This window comes from Erithacus rubecula, assembly GCF_903797595.1.
Source record: "Erithacus rubecula genome assembly, chromosome: 3".
NCBI lineage: Eukaryota > Metazoa > Chordata > Aves > Passeriformes > Muscicapidae > Erithacus > Erithacus rubecula.
Genome location: NC_136689.1, coordinates 43,488,817 through 43,507,662, shown reverse-complemented (window position 1 = coordinate 43,507,662; position 18,846 = coordinate 43,488,817). Strand labels below are relative to the sequence as shown.

The 18,846-nt window shown below is 40.1% G+C and overlaps 1 protein-coding gene across 6 annotated transcripts in view; it reads left to right on the top strand.

The window, feature by feature from the left end:
- TRAK1 (trafficking kinesin protein 1) overlaps positions 1 to 18,846 on the top strand; it is a 124,289-nt gene that overhangs the window by 50,915 nt on the left and 54,528 nt on the right. For all 6 annotated transcript variants that reach the window (XM_079299928.1, XM_079299927.1, XM_079299926.1 and 3 more), the window contains exon 3: positions 8,629 to 8,823. Coding sequence is in view for 5 of the 6 variants with exons in the window: in XM_079299927.1 (XP_079156053.1) it covers positions 8,629 to 8,823 (195 nt within the window). In the remaining variant the exon portion in view is untranslated. The remainder of the gene's footprint in view (positions 1 to 8,628; positions 8,824 to 18,846) is intronic.

Here is an 18,846-nt window from a genome sequence, read left to right as displayed (position 1 = left end):
AACAAGGAAAAGCAGAACAATTGCTTTTCAGAGTTTTCATACTCAGTGATTTATCACTGAGTTTTTGAGACATTCGCAGTCTCTCTTGGCAGCTGGAAGATCCTAATGGTTAATGAATGTGTTAATTCTTACTGCTGCTGAACAGTGTGCTGCCAGCATGCCTTTAGTACATGAATAGCTTTTGTTCTTACTCTAAAAGAATAGCCATGGTAGCAAAGTTTCCTTTTATTTTCTGTTTCATGTAAAAATCAGTACTATGGGTGCATTTATCTACAGGGAGAAACATTTCTATACTTTCATTTAAAGTGAAGTTCATTTAAATTTATGGTATAATGTAGAGTCCTATTAGTTTAATGGGCCAAATCGCCAAATCTGTCTCAGGTTTTATACCTAGCAGGAATGTGTATGTAGGATGGAACCAAAGCATGGAGTCTTTGACCTGGTAAACAGTGGCATTCCTCAGATTGGAACTATACCTTCCAGGGGTTTCATCTTTGTTAGCTTTGACATACTCAACTTTATCCTAGTCTTTAGCAGGTGTCTTTGGCCAAGCCAAAACAAGGTTGGCATGGAATCTTCTGTTTTCCTGTGGAAGCTGGGATTTTGTGTGTTTTCCATGTTCAGAGACAGAAGGTTATACAACTTTGGTTAAAGGTGTGGCAGGACTTGAAATTTCAAATCATGTCATGCCATACCAGTCAAGTTACAGAAGCTGCAACAGCTGTTTTAGCAGTCTGAGTTTTAGAGGTATGAGACCTTTCATGTTGAAGGGCTTTCCTTCCAGATGTTTGGCTTTGCAGCCTGCAGTGAGACTTCAGATGTATAAGGATGCTAAGGCTATCTTTCCCTTTGGCCAAGTCAGTGAATTAGATTTTTTTTTTTCATTGCCTGAGAAGTTAAGCACTTGATTTGTATTGAAACACATATCCTGAGTTCTGCAGTATTATTTGAAAGACTTCAGTGCAGTTTCAGTACAGCTAGCCACATTCTGGGCATCCTAGAACTGACATTGAATAAGAATGTGGTAACTTCTGGGGTTTTGCTTATTGCTCTGTACATATGCTTGTAATGGTTAAATAATGCTCAAGAAATACTTCTAATTATAGATTTCAGTCAATACTTAATGACTCTGTCTCCATGGCCCTGTGGAACTCAAATAATGGATGACTATAAGCCATGCTTTCTTCTTCAACAGCCGTGCTTTCTTCTTCCCTCTGCTTTTCATTTTTCTGTGGCTCTGTTTGTAATGATAATGACGAGTTCATTCCATCACTGTCTAAATATACAGAAAGCATGGGGAGGATGAGGCTATTGGGCTGTTCCAAGCAGCCAGGAAATGCCTGTTGGAAAAACGTTTAGAGAAAGACCATCCTTCTTTCTTCCATCATTGGAATATGGTTAGGCTTGTGGGTCTCCTGAAAAAGGAGAATGCTAATGTAGTCATGGCCTCCTGGGTGCTTGTTGATCTAGGTTAGGTGGCTAATCTCAGTGTCACAAAGAGCAAAACCAGCAGTCAAAATGTTATAGTATTTGGCATGGAATAGCCTCAACCTAATGAACTTTGATTTTGTGTGTTACATGTGGCTGGACTTTAGCTTCCATGCTGTAGCCCTTTTCTGCAGAGCATCTTTAATTTGTATGGAGCCAACACCGTAAGTGACCCCTTTGCACATATTGTGTGCTTTTTATTTTTTGGAATTGTTTTTTATTGACTGTCCATTCTCCAAGATTTAAAACAGAACCTGAAAAAAACCACAAAAAACTCAGAGAGCTAGGTGTTAGGGGTGAGTATAATGTGTGTGGGAAATAGGACAGGACTGAAAACCAAAGAGAGGAGTATGTGGTCCCATAAAGTAATGGGAGATTTCTTTATTCTTCCAGCTTTCTTCAGAGAGTTTCCTTGTTTCTCTTTTTTGTTACTGTGTTTATATCTACTCTTTCCTCAGATGCCTCAAAAGGTAGTGACAGATTATGTTTTAGTTCTTTTGTGAGAAGTGAAAGATTTGCCTGAGAGTGCTACTGAGCCGTATTTTTGTTCGCTTTGAGGTTTGTTTTTTGTTCCTTTTTTTTGTTTGCTTTGTTTGTATTTAAGAAGGAGAGGATATGTAGACTGCCCCTTTCTGGCTGTGGGCTGAGCACCAGCTGCTGGGGTTTGATGCAGTGGAGTTTCCTGGAAGATGCTCAGGGTGAGCATGTGATACAATCTGATGACCAAAGCTTGTGTTTTGAAGGTTGCCAAGCAGCCCAGCACTTCCCTAGAGTCACACCCAGAGTGGAGTTGTTTTGCTGCACACACCACTTCTGTTCAGCAGGTGTTTCCCTTTGCTCAGAGGAGGCATTTCTGGATAGCACAGCCACTGTGTGCTGTTTGCAAGGTATTGGCTTCCATCAAGACTGCATCTCAGGGGCACTTTGCTCTGGGAATGATACTGGATAGTTTTCTTGTGGTCTTTATTATCATGACGTGTGTTCTGGCACACCACTTCATGAGCAGAGTCCTTAACCTAGCGTGGTTCCTGGCAGAGTTGGATTTATGAGCAATTGCTTTTTCCACTTACAGCAGTGGGCTGAAAGAGGAAAACTGGCAAAAAGTCCTGTGGGATTTGGGGGTTTGGGTACTAAGGCAGTTCTGCCAGCAGGTGGCAGTTTTTGTACTGCTGGCAGGTTTTGTGGAGACCTGGGAGTCCTTTTAACCTTGGGAGAGGAGCTCTGCTCACAGGTAAATCAGTAAAACCATAAAGAGCAGGGATGGTTTGAACCAGAATGCAGACAGGCACAAACTGTATATTTTATGTTCTTTGTGAGGACTGTGCTGATAAGCTGTTTGCATTGTGTTTGTAGAGGCTCCTGCAGGTACCAGGCTCTGATATTTGTATCATTCATTTTCTTTGTGTGTTTTCTGTATGTTTTGGGGTATTTGTTAACTGCCACACTCCCCATGCCCTTGTCTTTTCTCATTGTTCTGCGTTCATTCTCTGAATTTAATTAGTACTAATCATAAGAAGTTCATGCTGAAATAGAATAAGTGCTCCTTCTTTATCAGTCAAGCTAGATTTTTCTTTCCTACAGTAAGATACATCTATAACCATAAACAGTTGAAACCCAAAAGCCTGGTAGGAAATAGAGTTTGACAGATGAGATGCTTTTAGGTGATCATGTTAACAGGAATGAGATTTTCAAAGCTATCTACCTGTGGTTCATGTTGAACTTAGCTGGAGTTGAAGTTAGTTTGACTGAGGCTGTATTACTTGTTTATGAGATGCTGGCATATTTCCACCCAGCCAAGTAACACGGAGAGCTAAGTATGTATGTAACTCTTTATGGGAAGTGACCTAATGCATTGCCTGTCTCTGTGAGCGTGGGATGCAAAGGACAGTGAGTGACCACCCCACACAATGCCTTGTGATCTGTGTGTCTATGTGCAGAGGGGGGAAGGCATTCCTTGAAGAGCTGTGCAGTCAGCTCCCATTGTTTTAGACTTTTCACTCCATTTTCTCTATGATCAGCTCCTTGCTCACTTGTCAGCAAAGGAAAGATGTCAGTGTGCATCTGAAAATAACCAAGTGTATTCTTATTGTCACTTAGGCATGTAGTTGTCCTCTGTCGCAGTGGGGCGACGGTGGAGTGCTATGACCTTCCAGAGCAGTGTCTCAAAAGATGCCCTGGTGGCACAGGCAGCATCCTTGCTCCTGGGCAAAAGTGATTTTAGCTCCTTTAGGGATTGGTGACGCTGAAGGAAGGGATGGGAGCCTCGTATGGGATTCCAAAGAGCAGCTTTATTGATCTTCTCTCCAAAGCGCTCCAGGGACAAGAACCTCCGAACAGGGTCGGGGGAGAGGGGTTTATATAGGGAAGTGCAGGGGAGGGGTAGAACAACTGACCAATTTTCTGAGGGTGCAGGGGAGGAACAAGGGGGGATACAAATGATTTGAATAGAGCAGGGGGGCATTATAGGAGGAATAATCTTTCCCGGTTTCATTAAGGTGGGTGCCTAAGAGCCTTCTCTCCAAGGGAGAGCAGCTAATTCCATTCCTGTAGGCTCACCAGCCTCCAGAGTCCTTCAAATTATTTCTCTCTTCATGTGAAAAACTAAAAAAGCAAAAGGAAAAAAAAAAAGTGAAAGGAAGAAGCCATCTTTTTGCCTTCACTTTAGTCTCTTCAGTGAAGAGTTGGTTTTCTATATTTAGAGCATTTTGTATGGTTAGAGATGTGCCTAGAAGAAAGGGAACTGATGAAATAGTCAAAGGTATCTAGATCAGCAAGCATAATAAAAATTTCTTTTTAATATAAAGAAATACAAGTAAGCTGAAATAACTAGTGAAACTTGAGTGGCTGTCTTAAGTTGAGAGGCATGGGGTAGAGAGGCTTAATATGTCCAGAAAGGGAGAAACACACCAGCCAGTCAAATGCCAATGTATGAAAAGATCCAAAACAACTAGTAGGTAATCCCTTAACAGCCACCCAAGGGATACTGAAGTGGGAAGAAATATGCAGAAGGGAGCTCAGCTGGAGTGTTCTGCATCTTCTTTATGAAAAGAGAAGATTAGAAACTATAACAAGAAAATAACCAGGACAAGTCTTTGAAAACGTTTGCTTTACTCTTATTTAGAAAGCAGAAAGCACGAGGAGGAGCGTTGTCAAAAATTACTGCAAAGCAGACTGAGTACCTTCTTCATTTCCTGAGGAACAGGGCATGGTGAAATACATATTTGCAACAAAACAAGTGAGGTGGGGTGTACATGCATTTAAACTAAGAAGAAACTAAAGCCGTAGAAACATGTTACTTTCAAAAATAATATGAAAGAAAGTGAAATTTTTTGCTTTTTAAAATATTTATTTCTATGAAGGGCTGAAAGCTATAGAGTTGCAAGAGCATTAGCAGAACCTGAAATGATAAATGCTTTACTAAGAATCATGGGTTCATAATTTGTTAACTATTTATATTGGTTTTGATCTGCTTGTAGAAATTTATTTGCAAATATGTTTTCCAGAAAACTGCAAGTTGACAATTGCTTAGATTACAAACCCCAGAATCCATAACAGCAACTCGAAAGGATATGGTTTAGCTACATTTTTTTGTATCATTTTAAAATCAATTATCAGTAATTTTTTTAAGTGTAAGGTGTTACATTTTTCTCAATAAAATGAAGGTAGCACCTAGGAGAAGAAGATGTGCTTTTACATCTGTTGGAAATCAGTTAACTTAATCATAAATCAGAATCACAGATGATGTCCTGGGTATTCTTGGTAGAGAAGTTAATTAATTGTTTATTTTTGCATTTCTAATCAGAAATAATAAAAAAAACTTCTGTGGAAACAATCAGGATCTTATAAAAATATGCCTGGTATTTGAGGATGGGGGGTTGGTCTTAGTTTGTATATCTTCTTATAACAAATGTGTGCATCTCAGGGGAGGGCAGGAAAAGGGAAGGGGAAGAGGTTGTGTAACTGTAGCACTGAGAATATCACCGTGATTTAAGTGGTGAACTAATGTTTAGTCATGAACAAGTGTAATTATGGTGTACTGTTTTTCTAAATAGGCAATTACATCAGAGCCTGTTCATACTTCCTCCTGGTAGGCAGATTTTAAAATTGTAGTAGAAGCTAATGACAATAACATCATCATAGCATCATAAGAAGTTGCCTTTCCAATTACTCATTAATATCTTTTCCAGTTATTAGGCCTTTTGAATTGCTTAAAAATGCTTAGGATTTATTATATGGTAGAGTAGAGACATTTTCTTGATTGACTTGTCTTCCATGATGATTCTTATTACTTTACTGCCTCACCTTCACATTCTAGTGGTTTTCTCTTCCTCTATAAAACTGCATGGAGTTTTTTTTTTTTGTGTGTGTGTGCATGTATGGGGTTGGTTTTTTTTTTCTCCTCACATTTCATTGGTTGCTTCTTTTGCGTTCATTTTTCACTAGTTTTTGGCATAAAACAAAGCAATTTACTTATCTGTACAACTGAAACTTTCTCATCTTATCTATAAAGTCTGTTTCTTTTGGAATCCTAATTAAAAAGAGAGACACTAAGGGTTTGAATTTTTCAAAATTTTAATTTCTTTGTTCCCAAGACCATCATCTTGAGCTCTGTAGATTCTTGCATTTTTTCTGAAGATAAAAACTAACATTTTGACCAGAAAAACTCCCCCAAAACAACCCTAATGAAAAAAAAAAATCAACTCCATAATCTTGAAATTGAGAGCAATCTCAAGATTAGGTAATCTAAAGGTAGATGTATTTAAAAAAAGTAATTTATATGTCCATGTACACAGAAAGGTTTTTGAATATCTAGTGGATGTCAACAGGTGTTTTTTGGAAGATCAGCTGTTGTTTCTGCGCTGGTTGCAGGCACTGAGATGATGCTGTCAGCCATTAAAAAGATAGCCAGGTGAAAAGAAAGTTTGTAGTTACAGGCTGGTTCTCATCTTTCAAGGCATGGGGAGCGGATCTTGTTTCTCTGTCTAAGCCAGTAGTCCCTCTGAGAAGGTTGTAAGGACCTCTTAAAATGTGTGCAGGCTGATTGTCACATTGCACAGAGCTCTATAAAAACAGATGCTCATGTGGGCATCTAACTGCAGGGAGGCTTGGAAGATACACATGTACAACAGCAGAGCAGTCTGGATGAAGGCAGAGTAGAATAGCTCCTGATAGATAAGCAGACTCCTTGAACCATAAAGTACTGCACAACTTTCCCAAGAGGATTATGGCTCTAATCTTCAGAGTTTTGTAAAATATGTAGGCAGGACAATGACAGTATGAGTTCATCTTGGTGTTCTTTGCCCTGTTGTCTGAATAGAATAGTAATGTTCTTGCACTTTTTAGTGCTTGGGATGCTTTTGAAAATATTATTTCTGGCATAGAAAGGTAAAAAACAGTTAATTGATGATGTATACAGAGGTATGTGTTACTTGCCCATTCTCTCCTTCCTCCCTTCCCTTCTTTGACAGAGGTGAGTTCCACTAAGTTATAGTGGAATTGCCAGTCTACCTCAGTGCAGCCCATAACAAGGAGTAAGTTTCTCTTACAAAAATTGGTCCCTTTGTCAGGAAGCAGAAAGAGCAGGGCTGCCTTATAGGCAGCTGACAGGATGGGAAGGGCACAATCCTTGTTGGCACAGCCCAGTTCCTTTGTTCCCAAGCAGAGCAAAGGTGCTGGCAGCAAGTTCAAATTGTCTCTCCAGGGGTCGATCATCAGACAAATGCCAGCAATCCAGGAAACCCGGACAATGAGTCAGTGTCAGGAGGGAACAGAGCTTGGCACAGGCCTGCTTGTAGCACTACACAGGGCAGCACCAGGGCTAGGGTGTACATGTGGCTTCTGGCAGAATGTGCTGCCTGGGGACTATGATGTGTCTGGTCATGGCAGTGTGAAGGTACATGGGAGTGCTCAGACCTTGGCAGTCTTCACTGTTTACTCCGGAGTGAGTCTCAGCAAGAGTTACAAGAGCTATGACACTGGTTAAAGAGGGAGCTCTGGTTCATTGCTCTTGAAAAAAGGCTTAGATATCTCTTCCTTATATTGTACCGGTAGGAGTTGTGCTGGACAGTGGTGTTTTCTCTTCATGCTGGTGTGGAAAATGTGTAGATTATGTGTATTCTATTTACTGAAAACATACAATGGGTTGCTGAATTTCTTAATAAATATTTAGCATGACATTGTATTTAATTGTATATGATAATTAAGCTTACATATTTAGAACTATTGTGACTTTTGGTTATTGGCACACTCTCAAAATTCTTCATTATAATATAGGTTATAAGGTACCTCAGGAGGAGCTGCTCTGACTTCTACTAAAAGCAGGTCTTTTAGAGTTAAGTGCTCATGGCATTGTTTACTTGACTTCTAAGCTGTCTGTGCCTGTGTTTGACCGTCCTCATGAGCCTTGAATTGAGGTTTTTTTTATGTTAAAACTTCTCAGCTACCTCTTGTCCTAAATTTAATGCTCTAATTTTATTCGTACCATTTTTGCAGTTGTTGTTGGCTGTTGGTATTTGTTTTCAGAACTGTGTGCAAACTTAATATATTTGTGAGCATAAGGACCCATAGCACAGAATGCAAGTCAAGATAGTGTCAGAAGGTGCCCTGGAAGTTCCTGTAATCATCTCTACCAGTGTGTCTTAGGTGTGAACTGTGACACTGCTTGCTATTGCAATCCTGGATTTCTTGAGAAAAATCTGTCAGCAGCAAAGGCACAAAAATGCAGTGGTACTAAATGATAGTCCTAGACCAATTTAAGGAGATACGTAAGGCTTGCAAGCTAAAAATTATCTGTGAAGTAGAACATAAAAAAGATGCACATTCCTGTGTGCACTAATCCTTTCTTCATAGTCTGGTTGTAACTGGCTCTCTATTCCCCACCCTGGCCCACTTACTCTTCAATAAATGTCCCTGCTTCTAGAGATGAGGCTTCTTGTCACTAAGAGAGCATGCCCTTGTATTTCTAGAAAATATGATATTTTGGGCTAATTTCTGTTAGTCATATCTTCTGAACTTACTTGTATTGAGCTGTTCTTTACATGCAGCAAAATCCTGTTGATATCAAAGCAAACTAAAGTCTTTGAAAGCTTGTATGTGTGGTACTCAAGGTAACTAACAGAGATTGTTCCTTTCCCTTAACAGATGTGTGCAATAGTACCAATCTTCCTGAAGTTGAAATCATCAGTCTCCTGGAAGAGCAGCTGCCTCATTATAAGCTAAGAGCAGATACAATCTACGGTTATGACCACGACGACTGGCTTCACACACCTCTCATTTCCCCTGATGCCAATATTGACTTAACAACTGAGCAAATAGAAGAGACCTTGAAATACTTCCGTAAGTCAAAAATTCAGAAATTGTACTGAGAAACAAATAAAATAGTGCTATTTTTGTTACCTTTTTTGAAGTACTGTGCAATTCTTTGAAGGCTGTGGAGACCAAAAGAACTGTTTGTGATTTACTATTTTGGTCTCCAAGATGGTGGTAGGTGAAAATGAAGGGAACGTTCAATCAAGAACAGCCGTTACATTTGTGATTTGTGTGTGCACCTTTCCACATTATCAGATACTGGAGAAACTGAAATACTTCTTTTTGGTTGTGATCTCTCTCAAACTGAAATTTCTTTATGAAATTTCTAAACTTGGAGACTTAGACCTCTTTCCATATCCACTTTTTTGAATGTATTCTTTGACATATTGCACTGTTGTTTTGTGATTCTGTGTGCCAGAATCACAGAATGACATTAAATCATTTTGCTGCAGCTTAAGCTTCTAGAAAAGCCTTGTGAAGACCCAAACTCCCAACTATTTGGTTGAAGTGGTTTGTCTCTTCATTCTTTCTTCTGTTCATATTCATACTATCAGAAAAAAAAAATATATTGGTGCCTAGAGGGAACATGAATAGAGTTTTGACCTTTGTGGTTATTCATTCCTTTGTTAGAGCCTGTAGATACTTTATCATGTGAATGGATTCATGTCTCTCTGATTTATTCCATTGTGGGTATTGACTTAGGTGTGCAATTAGAGAAGACTGTGATTCATCTCAACGACTGCTATGCTAAAGCGATATCAGTGGATTTACATGGGTTATAGTAGTAGGTAGATTTAGGTAGACTTACTGAGGCACTGTAGATCTCCAGAAGAGATGAGTTACAGGGCTCAGCACAAACCTGTGCAAAGGTGGCTTCATTGCATTTCGAAGCATCTGAACAATCACTTTGTAAGGAGTGCAGAAAGAAAAATGTCAATAATATGAAGAACTGAGTTTCTGATGTTCATGCTTCACTTCAGGGTATGAAGTATTTTAGTAAATAACTTACATATGCTCTCCACCTACCCCAAACAGACAAAAACACTGGAAAGGGTGAAGAGATAAGCTGAAGCTGATCCCCGAAATCAAGTGTACTGCCCCTGGTTTTGTAGCAGCCCATCAGTGCTGTTACAAAAACGACAGAAGCTGGCTTAAATAAATACTTTGAAATGTAAGGTTTGCAAGGTCTTATAACTTGATTAGACCTGTCTCACAAGCAGAACTGGCTGTGTGGGTGGACTGATGCAATAACCATGGGAAAAATGTTTTGCTAGTGGGACAAGGAACTCAAAAAAATCCCCATGGCAGTGTCCTTCATTTACCAGCTGAGATCATGGTAGGTGTGTGACTGGTGGGGATGGATATAAAATACAACTGTGTGGAAGATGAATTGAGAGCAGCCATGAGGTAAAGGATTTGGGGGTGTTGGTCGACAGCTCAACTTGATCCAGAAGTGTGCACTTGTAGCCAGGAAAGCCAAATGTATCCTGGGCTGTATCAAAAGAAACAGTAGTCAGCCGGTCCAGGGAGGTCAAGGTCAAGGGAGGTGATTCTGCCCACCTACTCTGTCCTCATGAGACTCCCACCTGGAGTGTGTGTCCATCTCTGGGGCCTCAAACGTAAGAAGAATGTGGGCCTGTTGGAGCGAGTTCAAAGGGACACAGTCAGAGGGCTGGAGCAACTCTGCTGTGAAGACAGGCCAACAGAGTTGGAGTTCTTCAGCCTGGAGAAGAGGAGGCTTTGGAGAGACTCCAGAGCACCTTTCAGTACCTGAAGGGAGATACTGGAAAGCAAGACAGGGACTTTCAAGCACATCCTGTAGTGATAAGACAAGGGATAATGACATTGAATGATAGAGGGTCAGTTTAGGTTAGTTATATAGAAGAAATTCTTTACTGTGAGGGTGGTGAGGCACCAGAAGTTGCCCAAAGAAGTTGTGGATGTCCCATCCCTAGAAATTATCAAGGTGGGGTTGAACGAAGCTTTGAGCAACCCAGTCTAGTTGAAGGTTCTCTGCCCATGGCAGAGTGTTTAGAACTAGGTGACTTCTAAAGGTCTCTTCCAACACAAACCTTTCTATTGTTCTCTGAAAATGAAGCTGTGAACAACAGAGAAATTGGATAGCATAGCTGCCTGAAACTGCGAGTCACTGACTCCACCTATACATGAAAATGTAAAAGTATAATAAATTTTTATATTTCAAAATTATTGCATTGATTGTAAATATTGGTTTATGGCACAACAAACTATGAAAGTAAAGATACTATTTTAAGTAAGTTGGTACAAAGGTTGTGTGAATTATTCTGCCACCACTGTGAATTATGCCACCACCACTTTGGAGAGTGTTCCAGGGTGTGACTGCTTGCACAATTTTCAGTGCTGCAATTAAGCTATTCCTCTTTTACTTGTCTGGTTTATTTCAAAAACCTTGATGAGGGTGTGAGCAAGTACTGTAACTTGTCTCTTTGAAAGTTAATTTTTCAGTGATTTATGAAAATTTCCTTGCTGTTGTTTCCATGTTGAGATTGATGGTGATTTATAACCTGTTGGTGGAAATGTGATGAGATTCCCACTGTGTTGATCCCTATAGCAGAAGGATCAGCATGACCCTTAGGCATACTGCTGTGGCTTGTTAGAGCAGATTTTTCTGCCTTCCTGTGGCTTTTTTGAGATCCTCAGTCGAATTCGCAATGACAAAGGCTCAGAATCAATCAGAATTTTCTGGGCCACATAACACAAGGAGATGGCCATAAGGCTACTTAGCTCTCTTTTTTAAGTAATTTTTGAAGATACTGGTAGATAAATGTATAGTCAAATATCCAAGCATTTTAATTTATTCACTGCTTTTTGTGAGGATTTAAGCTATAACACAGGATAGGTGGTATAAAGAATTAGTTCTTAAAATTTAGTTTTCCATTAGGTAAGAAGACAATGGGGAAGAAATTAATAGTATTAGGCCTACAACTGTTCTTTTGTGTTCTGGAACTCCAAAGCACATCTTTGTTATTGTTTCCTTCAGATGGAAGGCTGAGCCAGTTTTTGCCAAATGAATAAAATAAAACTGATGTTATCCTAAAGCACAATCAAATAAATTCAGTGTCATCTGACCAGTCTCATTAAACTGTTGAGGCAGAGTGTCTTTTAAGTAAACCTAAATGAAAGTATGATACAGCAAAATGACATACATCTCCCTGCTCCAGATTAGGGGCAGTCAAGCTTACTTTTAGCTGGAGGCTGTGAGGAGGTCTGTGTGAGATCCAGGCCTAGATCTCTGTGAGCACAGCTACCAGAGACAGTGAACAGGCACACCAATCTGGGTTTTTCCTTGGCACCTTAGTAAGAGAGGGCCCCTCTGGGAGCTCTCTGAGAAACTGAGGATGCCCACTCTTGTAAGGTAAAGGTAAGGTGAGCCACAGGAATGTGTGGTCCTCAGGAAATCCTAGTGGGTCAGAGAAGCTCTTGACCCAAGGGTGTCCTTAGCCTTTGTTGGAGCTGCTGCTCATTAGAGATGACCAGACACAGCCAATAGATGCAGTAGTTTCCCCGGAACGGTGCAAAGAAGGGATCATCAGATATGAGTTCAGAATAACCTAAGTCTTCAGATGTGGTGACAGTGTGCCACAGGGTGCATTCTCCAGGTTTTGGAGTACCTGCCCCTCAGAGCAGAGACTTGGCCCAACAGCTTCAGATTGGGAAGGCAGCCCTGCAATGGTCAGTGTGCTGAAAGTGCCCAGAGCTTTCACTGTCCTAAGGTAGAGAGAGATGGCTTCCTTGAATGTGGAAAAGTGATCACCAGGTGGAGAAGTTAAGAGGAAGTCAGCAGGCTGTGCAGCATCAGGAAGGGTGAGACACAAGCAGGATCTAGGAGTGGCTCAGACACCAAAGGGTTGTGCTCCCTTTAAGAGGGACCTTGACAGGCTGGAGCCATGAGTCAAGAGCAGCCTTGTGCTATTCAGCAGAGGGAAGTGCAAAGTCCTACAGCTGGGAGGAACAGCCCCCTGCACCAAGAGATGCTGGGGTCCAGCTGTTGGAATGCATCCTTGCAGAAGAGAACCTGGGGCATCCTGGTGGACATGAGCCAGAAACAGAACTCTGCTGAAAATCAGGCTGATGGTATCCTGAGCTGTATTAGGAATAGTGGTGCCAGCAGTTTGAGGGAGTTGTACTCGACTTTGGTGAGGCCATGCCTGGAGTGCTTCGTCCTGTTCTGGGCTCCCTTATATATATTCCATGAGTGTAATGTTTCCTTTTCTCTCCCAGGAAGCTGCAATCATGTTTCTCTGTAGGTTTTTTTGCCTTGTTAGAAAAATAGGTCATAACCATGCAGCTGTAATACTTTTGTTTAGCCAATTGAGTGTGTATTAAGCTCAACTTAATTTTGCAAATGTTTTTGCTGTCTCCACAAAATATATAACAAAAGAAAAAAAAAGGAGGAGATTGTAATGTACATTATTTCCAGCTGGTGAACAGTGAGCAAAATTTGTATCTTTAAAGCTTTATTCTCTATTTTTTTTAAATTTTAGATAAAAGTATATTCTCTTAAATGCCTGGCTGTTGCTGTTATGGTCTTATTTACAGTATTTAAGTGTGCTCAGTGATACCTTAGTTAAACTATACTGCTGGTTTTGCAGGAAGGTTGCCAAAGACATCAACTTTGATTTTATAAAAATGCAAAAATAGTGCTCTCCAGTAATTATCTGGGGGAAGGGAGAAATAATCCTTTCATGCGGAAAATAGCTTTTTGTCATTAAGTACTTTAATTTCATCCGTCTGCCCCATGTCTCATGGTAAATAATTTTGTTCCAGCGGGACAATAGTTTGACCCTCTTCTGCGTTAGAAGAGTCTTTTCCTTATATCAGGTGAGGTCAGCCCATCCTTGAAAATCAGTGGGACTTTTAAATGTGCCTTCTTTGTCAGCTTGGAAAGTATGTGTTGTGGCAATGCTTGAGTGTGATCAAATATGCATTGCATAGTGGTGGCCTGTACAGCTAGTGCTCTGATAAAAAGGGACTCCAGACAATGTTAATGGGATGGGCAACTTTATCCTGAGTGGTAGTGACTGTACTGGTGACTGTAGAAAATGATGATGCGATATGGTGTTTACTTATCTGAACCATCCTGAGGCTGTAGCCAAGAGAAGAAATGTGACCCAGAGGTAATCAAATGGGAGATAATCCATTGCAGCTGCCATGGAAATACTCCCATCCAATTCCAGTGTTCAGTTTCAAAAAGCATCCTTACAGAATGGAGAAAAAAGCTGAGAATGACTAAGCATGAAAACACAGCATTTATAGTGACATGCTATGACATTATTTGTCAACAGGGATGACTTGCTGCTACTTTGCACCCTAGCAGAACAGTGCACTACAGTCTTGAGTATGCTGCTGGGGTAGGTAAAAGCACCTTTGTCAAAGATTGTCTTCAAACTGATACCTTCAGTTTTAAGTTTTTTCTGTTTTGCTTGGGTGTGCTTTAATGTTGTGTTTGGGTGGTTAAGACAAAAGTCATATTCCAACTGAGGGCTCAAGGACGATGTCTTAAAATTTCAGGCCCTAAGCATAAACTAAGTGAAAAGAGGAGGGTTGGCCGGCAAGCAAGGATGATGAAACTTCATGATTTTAGGCTATAAATTGGACTCCTGCGTGCAAATGGACTAAAACTTATAAAAATGTGAGATTTCATGACCCAGCTCTCTTTTGTTTCCATCTTGGAGCCATGACTGGTACTGCCAAGGTGTGGCCTTTGAAGGCCTATCAGTAAATATCCATTTTAGTCCCCTTAACTCTGTCCAGCCTCTGTTCCAGCTCCTCTGGGCATCAAAACAAAGGGAAAGGTTTGTGTATTTTTTATAACCTGGGTAGTTTAGGCAAATCAGTTTAACTTTGACCTACAGTATGGCTTTATTTGAGCAAAAAGGAAGGAGGGGGTTCCTGAGCTTTTCAAGCCATCTCTTCTGACTAATGAAATTCCTTTGTAATCACAGACTTAAGGAATGCTTAGTCTAGCTGTTCGGTTGGCTACTAGAATTTTTAATCAATCTGTATGCTTTGCAGATAAAAGGGGAGGGGTTTGTGGAGAGCAGATAAAAGGGGAGGGGTTTGTTTATTAGAAGTAAACATTAAGAAACATTACACAGTTTAGCAGCTGAAAGAGAATGGCAAACAAATGTGAATAACTGTGTTTTGGTTTGGAATAGGAAATTGCAGCTTCCTTGTAGTTGCAGACCTATTACCCTAAATCTTTTTTTAGTCCCATTATACATGAACTTCTAGGTAAGTAGCACAGTAATGCCCTGACCAAATGTAGCATTGCAACATGGAGATTGGAATACAGAGGTTCAAAGTTTGTAGAATCAGTCCACCTGAAAAATGTACTGTTCTGATAAGTTTACTATAAAATGAATCTGATACACCCCTGTAGAAAGGAAAAGTAGGGCTGCAAAGGTTGAAAGTAGGTTCTGCAAGTGGGCAGCTGCTTTGTCAGCTTGGTCACAAATTCCCATTCAACTTGACAACCGTTCCAGCTTTATGGAATACAATTCCTCATGTAATTGAAGGGATGCTTGGGTGAATACCTGGATATATAGTATTCTATCTGCCTAGGGTTTCTGTCTTCATGCTGGCAAGATAATACACTCATTCCGTATTTCCAAGTCTCTTGAGGAGTTCTCAAATCATTTGGCCACACAAGTGATTTTCTCCGCAGAAAAGTAATGCCTTTCTGAATTATACCAGTATGTTTCCAATCAGTTGTTAAAAAAAAAAATCCATTAAACAAACAAATAGAAAAGCCCTAAACCCCTACATTGAACTATTTTTATCCTATCTCATTGAAAGGGAGTGTGTGTGCCATGGGAAAGAAGAAAATTCTAGCATTGTTGAAGATTTCCTTTGTTTAAAATGTCAGCAAAAACAAAAAGGAGGTTGTCCCTGTAGCAATTTAAGGTGGTAGCCAGTGTTAATTCTTTCTATTTTAAATGCTTATTTAATAACATTACCAGACTGAAATTATCTTTTGGACAAAAATAATACAAGTGGAACAAATAGCTTATATGCAGAGCAATTGAGTTGATGTTGCCATAGGAACCTTTATTTTTCTCTGGCAGTATTTTAACAGTGTAGCCTTAATTGCATTTAATAGCATGTATAGTTTTTTCCTTGTGGGTGTGCATAACTGAAACTCTGCAAAGCTCAAAGCTACTGCAGTGATAATTTCTTATACCAGTAAAGCTGAAATACTGATGTCGTCAAGAAACTAAAGCATTTTCCTCTGCCTAGCTTGACTATGCCTTACCTATTTCTGTTACAGTAAAGCAAAGTCGGGGACTAGAATAAGTGATAACAACCTAGAAGAGACATGAGTGAGGGTGAACTTAACAGATACCTGCAAAATCATGAGTGATTGAAAAGGAGAGATGGATTTCCAGAGCTGAAAGCATGAAATTAGGTTAGTAAATGTGAGTTGCAAAGCAAAAGGTGAGGTATTTGTATATCATGAGCAGTAGATGTGTGTAACTCCTTGCAAGAGAGTGTTGGAGATGCTAAAAATGTATGTGGGCTCAAGAACAGAGAAGATAACTTGTTCAGTAATTGCTAAAAGCAATAGCTGTATCTCTCTGAAGATGAAGAAATTAGAGGTTGGGAGGGCAGTTGTGGGAAATGTTGGACAGTTCTCTGTTGCCTGCTCATGGCTATTCTTGTAGATGGAGTCTTTGGCTAGACAGACACCAGACTTCCCTGGTCAGACCCAATATGGCCTCGTACTTTAATCTACTAGGATAGGTTAAGTCAACTTAAGTTGTGACTTAATCTATTCCAGTGCTTCTACTGGTGTTTGCAAAGAAATTGCGTTTCCTAAAAGAGGGGGAAAAATGGGTGAAGACAATGTGCTTATTATGAACAAAATGGATGTCAGTCCACTTGGTATCTGTACCTGCACATATTCATACATGCTTTTTGAATTGCTGTGTTTGATGATTTAATGTCATCTGTTCACTAGAAAGTTTTCTCGTAATAGCTTAAGCACAGTTTTATTGGGGGTTGCAGAAGTATTTTCTTCCATTTCCAAAATACTGAACACAAACATTAAGTTATTCAGGATAATAACCTTCAGCATTTTTAGGAATTGAGTAGTGAAAATTTGGCCTAACTTCTTGTCTTCAACTGTGGAACTTAGATTCTTGGGGGGAAAAAAGGGGGAAGTGATACGTGGAGAGGGCAAAAAGTAGATACAGATTAGCTTTTTTTTGCAAGGAGAAATGTATTGCTATCTTAATTTTGCTGTTTCTTGGGGTTTTTTTGTTTGGAATTTCTCAACAGCAGGATGCCAAAAGCATTCTATTAATATCAGACCAGAATAATGTAACAAAGCAGTAATATAGTTTAATTTTCCATGGGGAAGGCAGGCTTTTATCAAAGTATGTGGATAAGAGTAGTGATGGACTAGATTTTCATTATTAATGTGCTGAATGTCCCTAGTGAATTGCAACAGTGTGATGCTGTTGTTCTGTGAGCTGTAGCAATGGGTTGTATCATCTTTCTTAGCAGCGATTTTTGTTTCCAGTATGGAGGACTCCCAGCCTCTAAAGCCAGAAACAGCAAAATGCATTTTCTTCATCTCTGCATCGCTTTTGGAGCCAGCTCATCTCCATGGCAACACATTAGCCTGAAAGAGATGTGGAGGCTGGGGAGGAACGGAGTGAGTTGGAACCAGCCGGGCGGTGGTGTGTGTCCCCAACGTCAGCGCATCAGCCTTTTGATAGGAGGATTTTGTTAACACCCATCCAAGGCTTCTGTGCAGAGCTTCTTTATTAGAGGAGCCGCCAGGGCATCTGCTTCCTTTCTGCATCCTTTTTCTATTTTTTTTTTTTTTTCTTTCAAGTACACCCTTCACACCCCTCTTTTATTTTAGTTGTGGCCTCAGTGAAGATGTGCAGCTCATTTTCAGCTTCCCGTGAGCTGCCTTGTGCTCTGGCATTTTGCAAAGGCAGGAAGGCATGGCTGCATTTCACTTGACCTTAGCAGCGAAGTGAAATCTCCTGTATGTCTCTGAAGGATACTGACTATGCAGAAATTTATTGAAGCAGATTATTATGAACTGGACTGGTATTATGAAGAATGCACGGATGGTAAATATCTCTTTCTAGTCTCTTGTTGCAGAATTTTGAGCTCGTAAGACTGGAGCATCATTGTACAATGGTTTTAAAAAGGAAATATCCAGAAAAAGGCAACACCCAGGTGTAGCAGAGATGCCTGCACCTCTTTTACACCTCAGCGTCTCTTGTGAATGTGCTGCAAGAGATTGCTGTATAGCTTTTTCCTCTCTGAAGGGAGTGGCAGAGCAGCATACAATCCATATGAGCTGTCGTTAGGCAAGGGAAAGAATATTCGAAAAGCTATCGACAATAATTGAGGTGAATTTAAATATACCGACGGTAAGATTGATTATTGGTTCAAGTTTGAAGTATGTGTTTTTTCTGCTTTACCACTATCCTCTAATATGTATATATTTGTGTGTTAGTAGATAGTGCATGTTTTCTCTCTGGTTATTTGTCTGTGAAAGACGTTAAAAATGTAGATTCTTAAAAGTGAGCAGGTTAACTTTTTGAATTGGAAGAATTACAAACTCTGGCAACCATTATGTTTTGTGCCGATTGCAATTTTTTATGTAATGTTTGCTAGGGTGATTATTTCTGTATCTGGACATCAAGTGTTTTCATCAGGCTTCTGATAGAAGGCACACAAGAATGGGTAAGGAATTGCTAAAACTGTATTCTCTGCAGCAAGGAAAAGTCCAAATCCCTTATTGATGGCACTCTGAAGCAAAATCCAGCCTTTGGAAATGCAGAAGGTTTATATGGATTTTATTCTGATGGGAGAGCTTAGCTTAAACAAGTCAAGTCCAAGATCACAGTGAGGCAAGGCACAGAAAGCAGGAAGGCGTGTAGGCCCAGGGAATAATGTACATATGTAAAACATAAAGATATTTCTATGATAGTGCTCTGATAACAATACCAGAGTGGATGTGAAGCCTAAAGATAAGGGTGACAA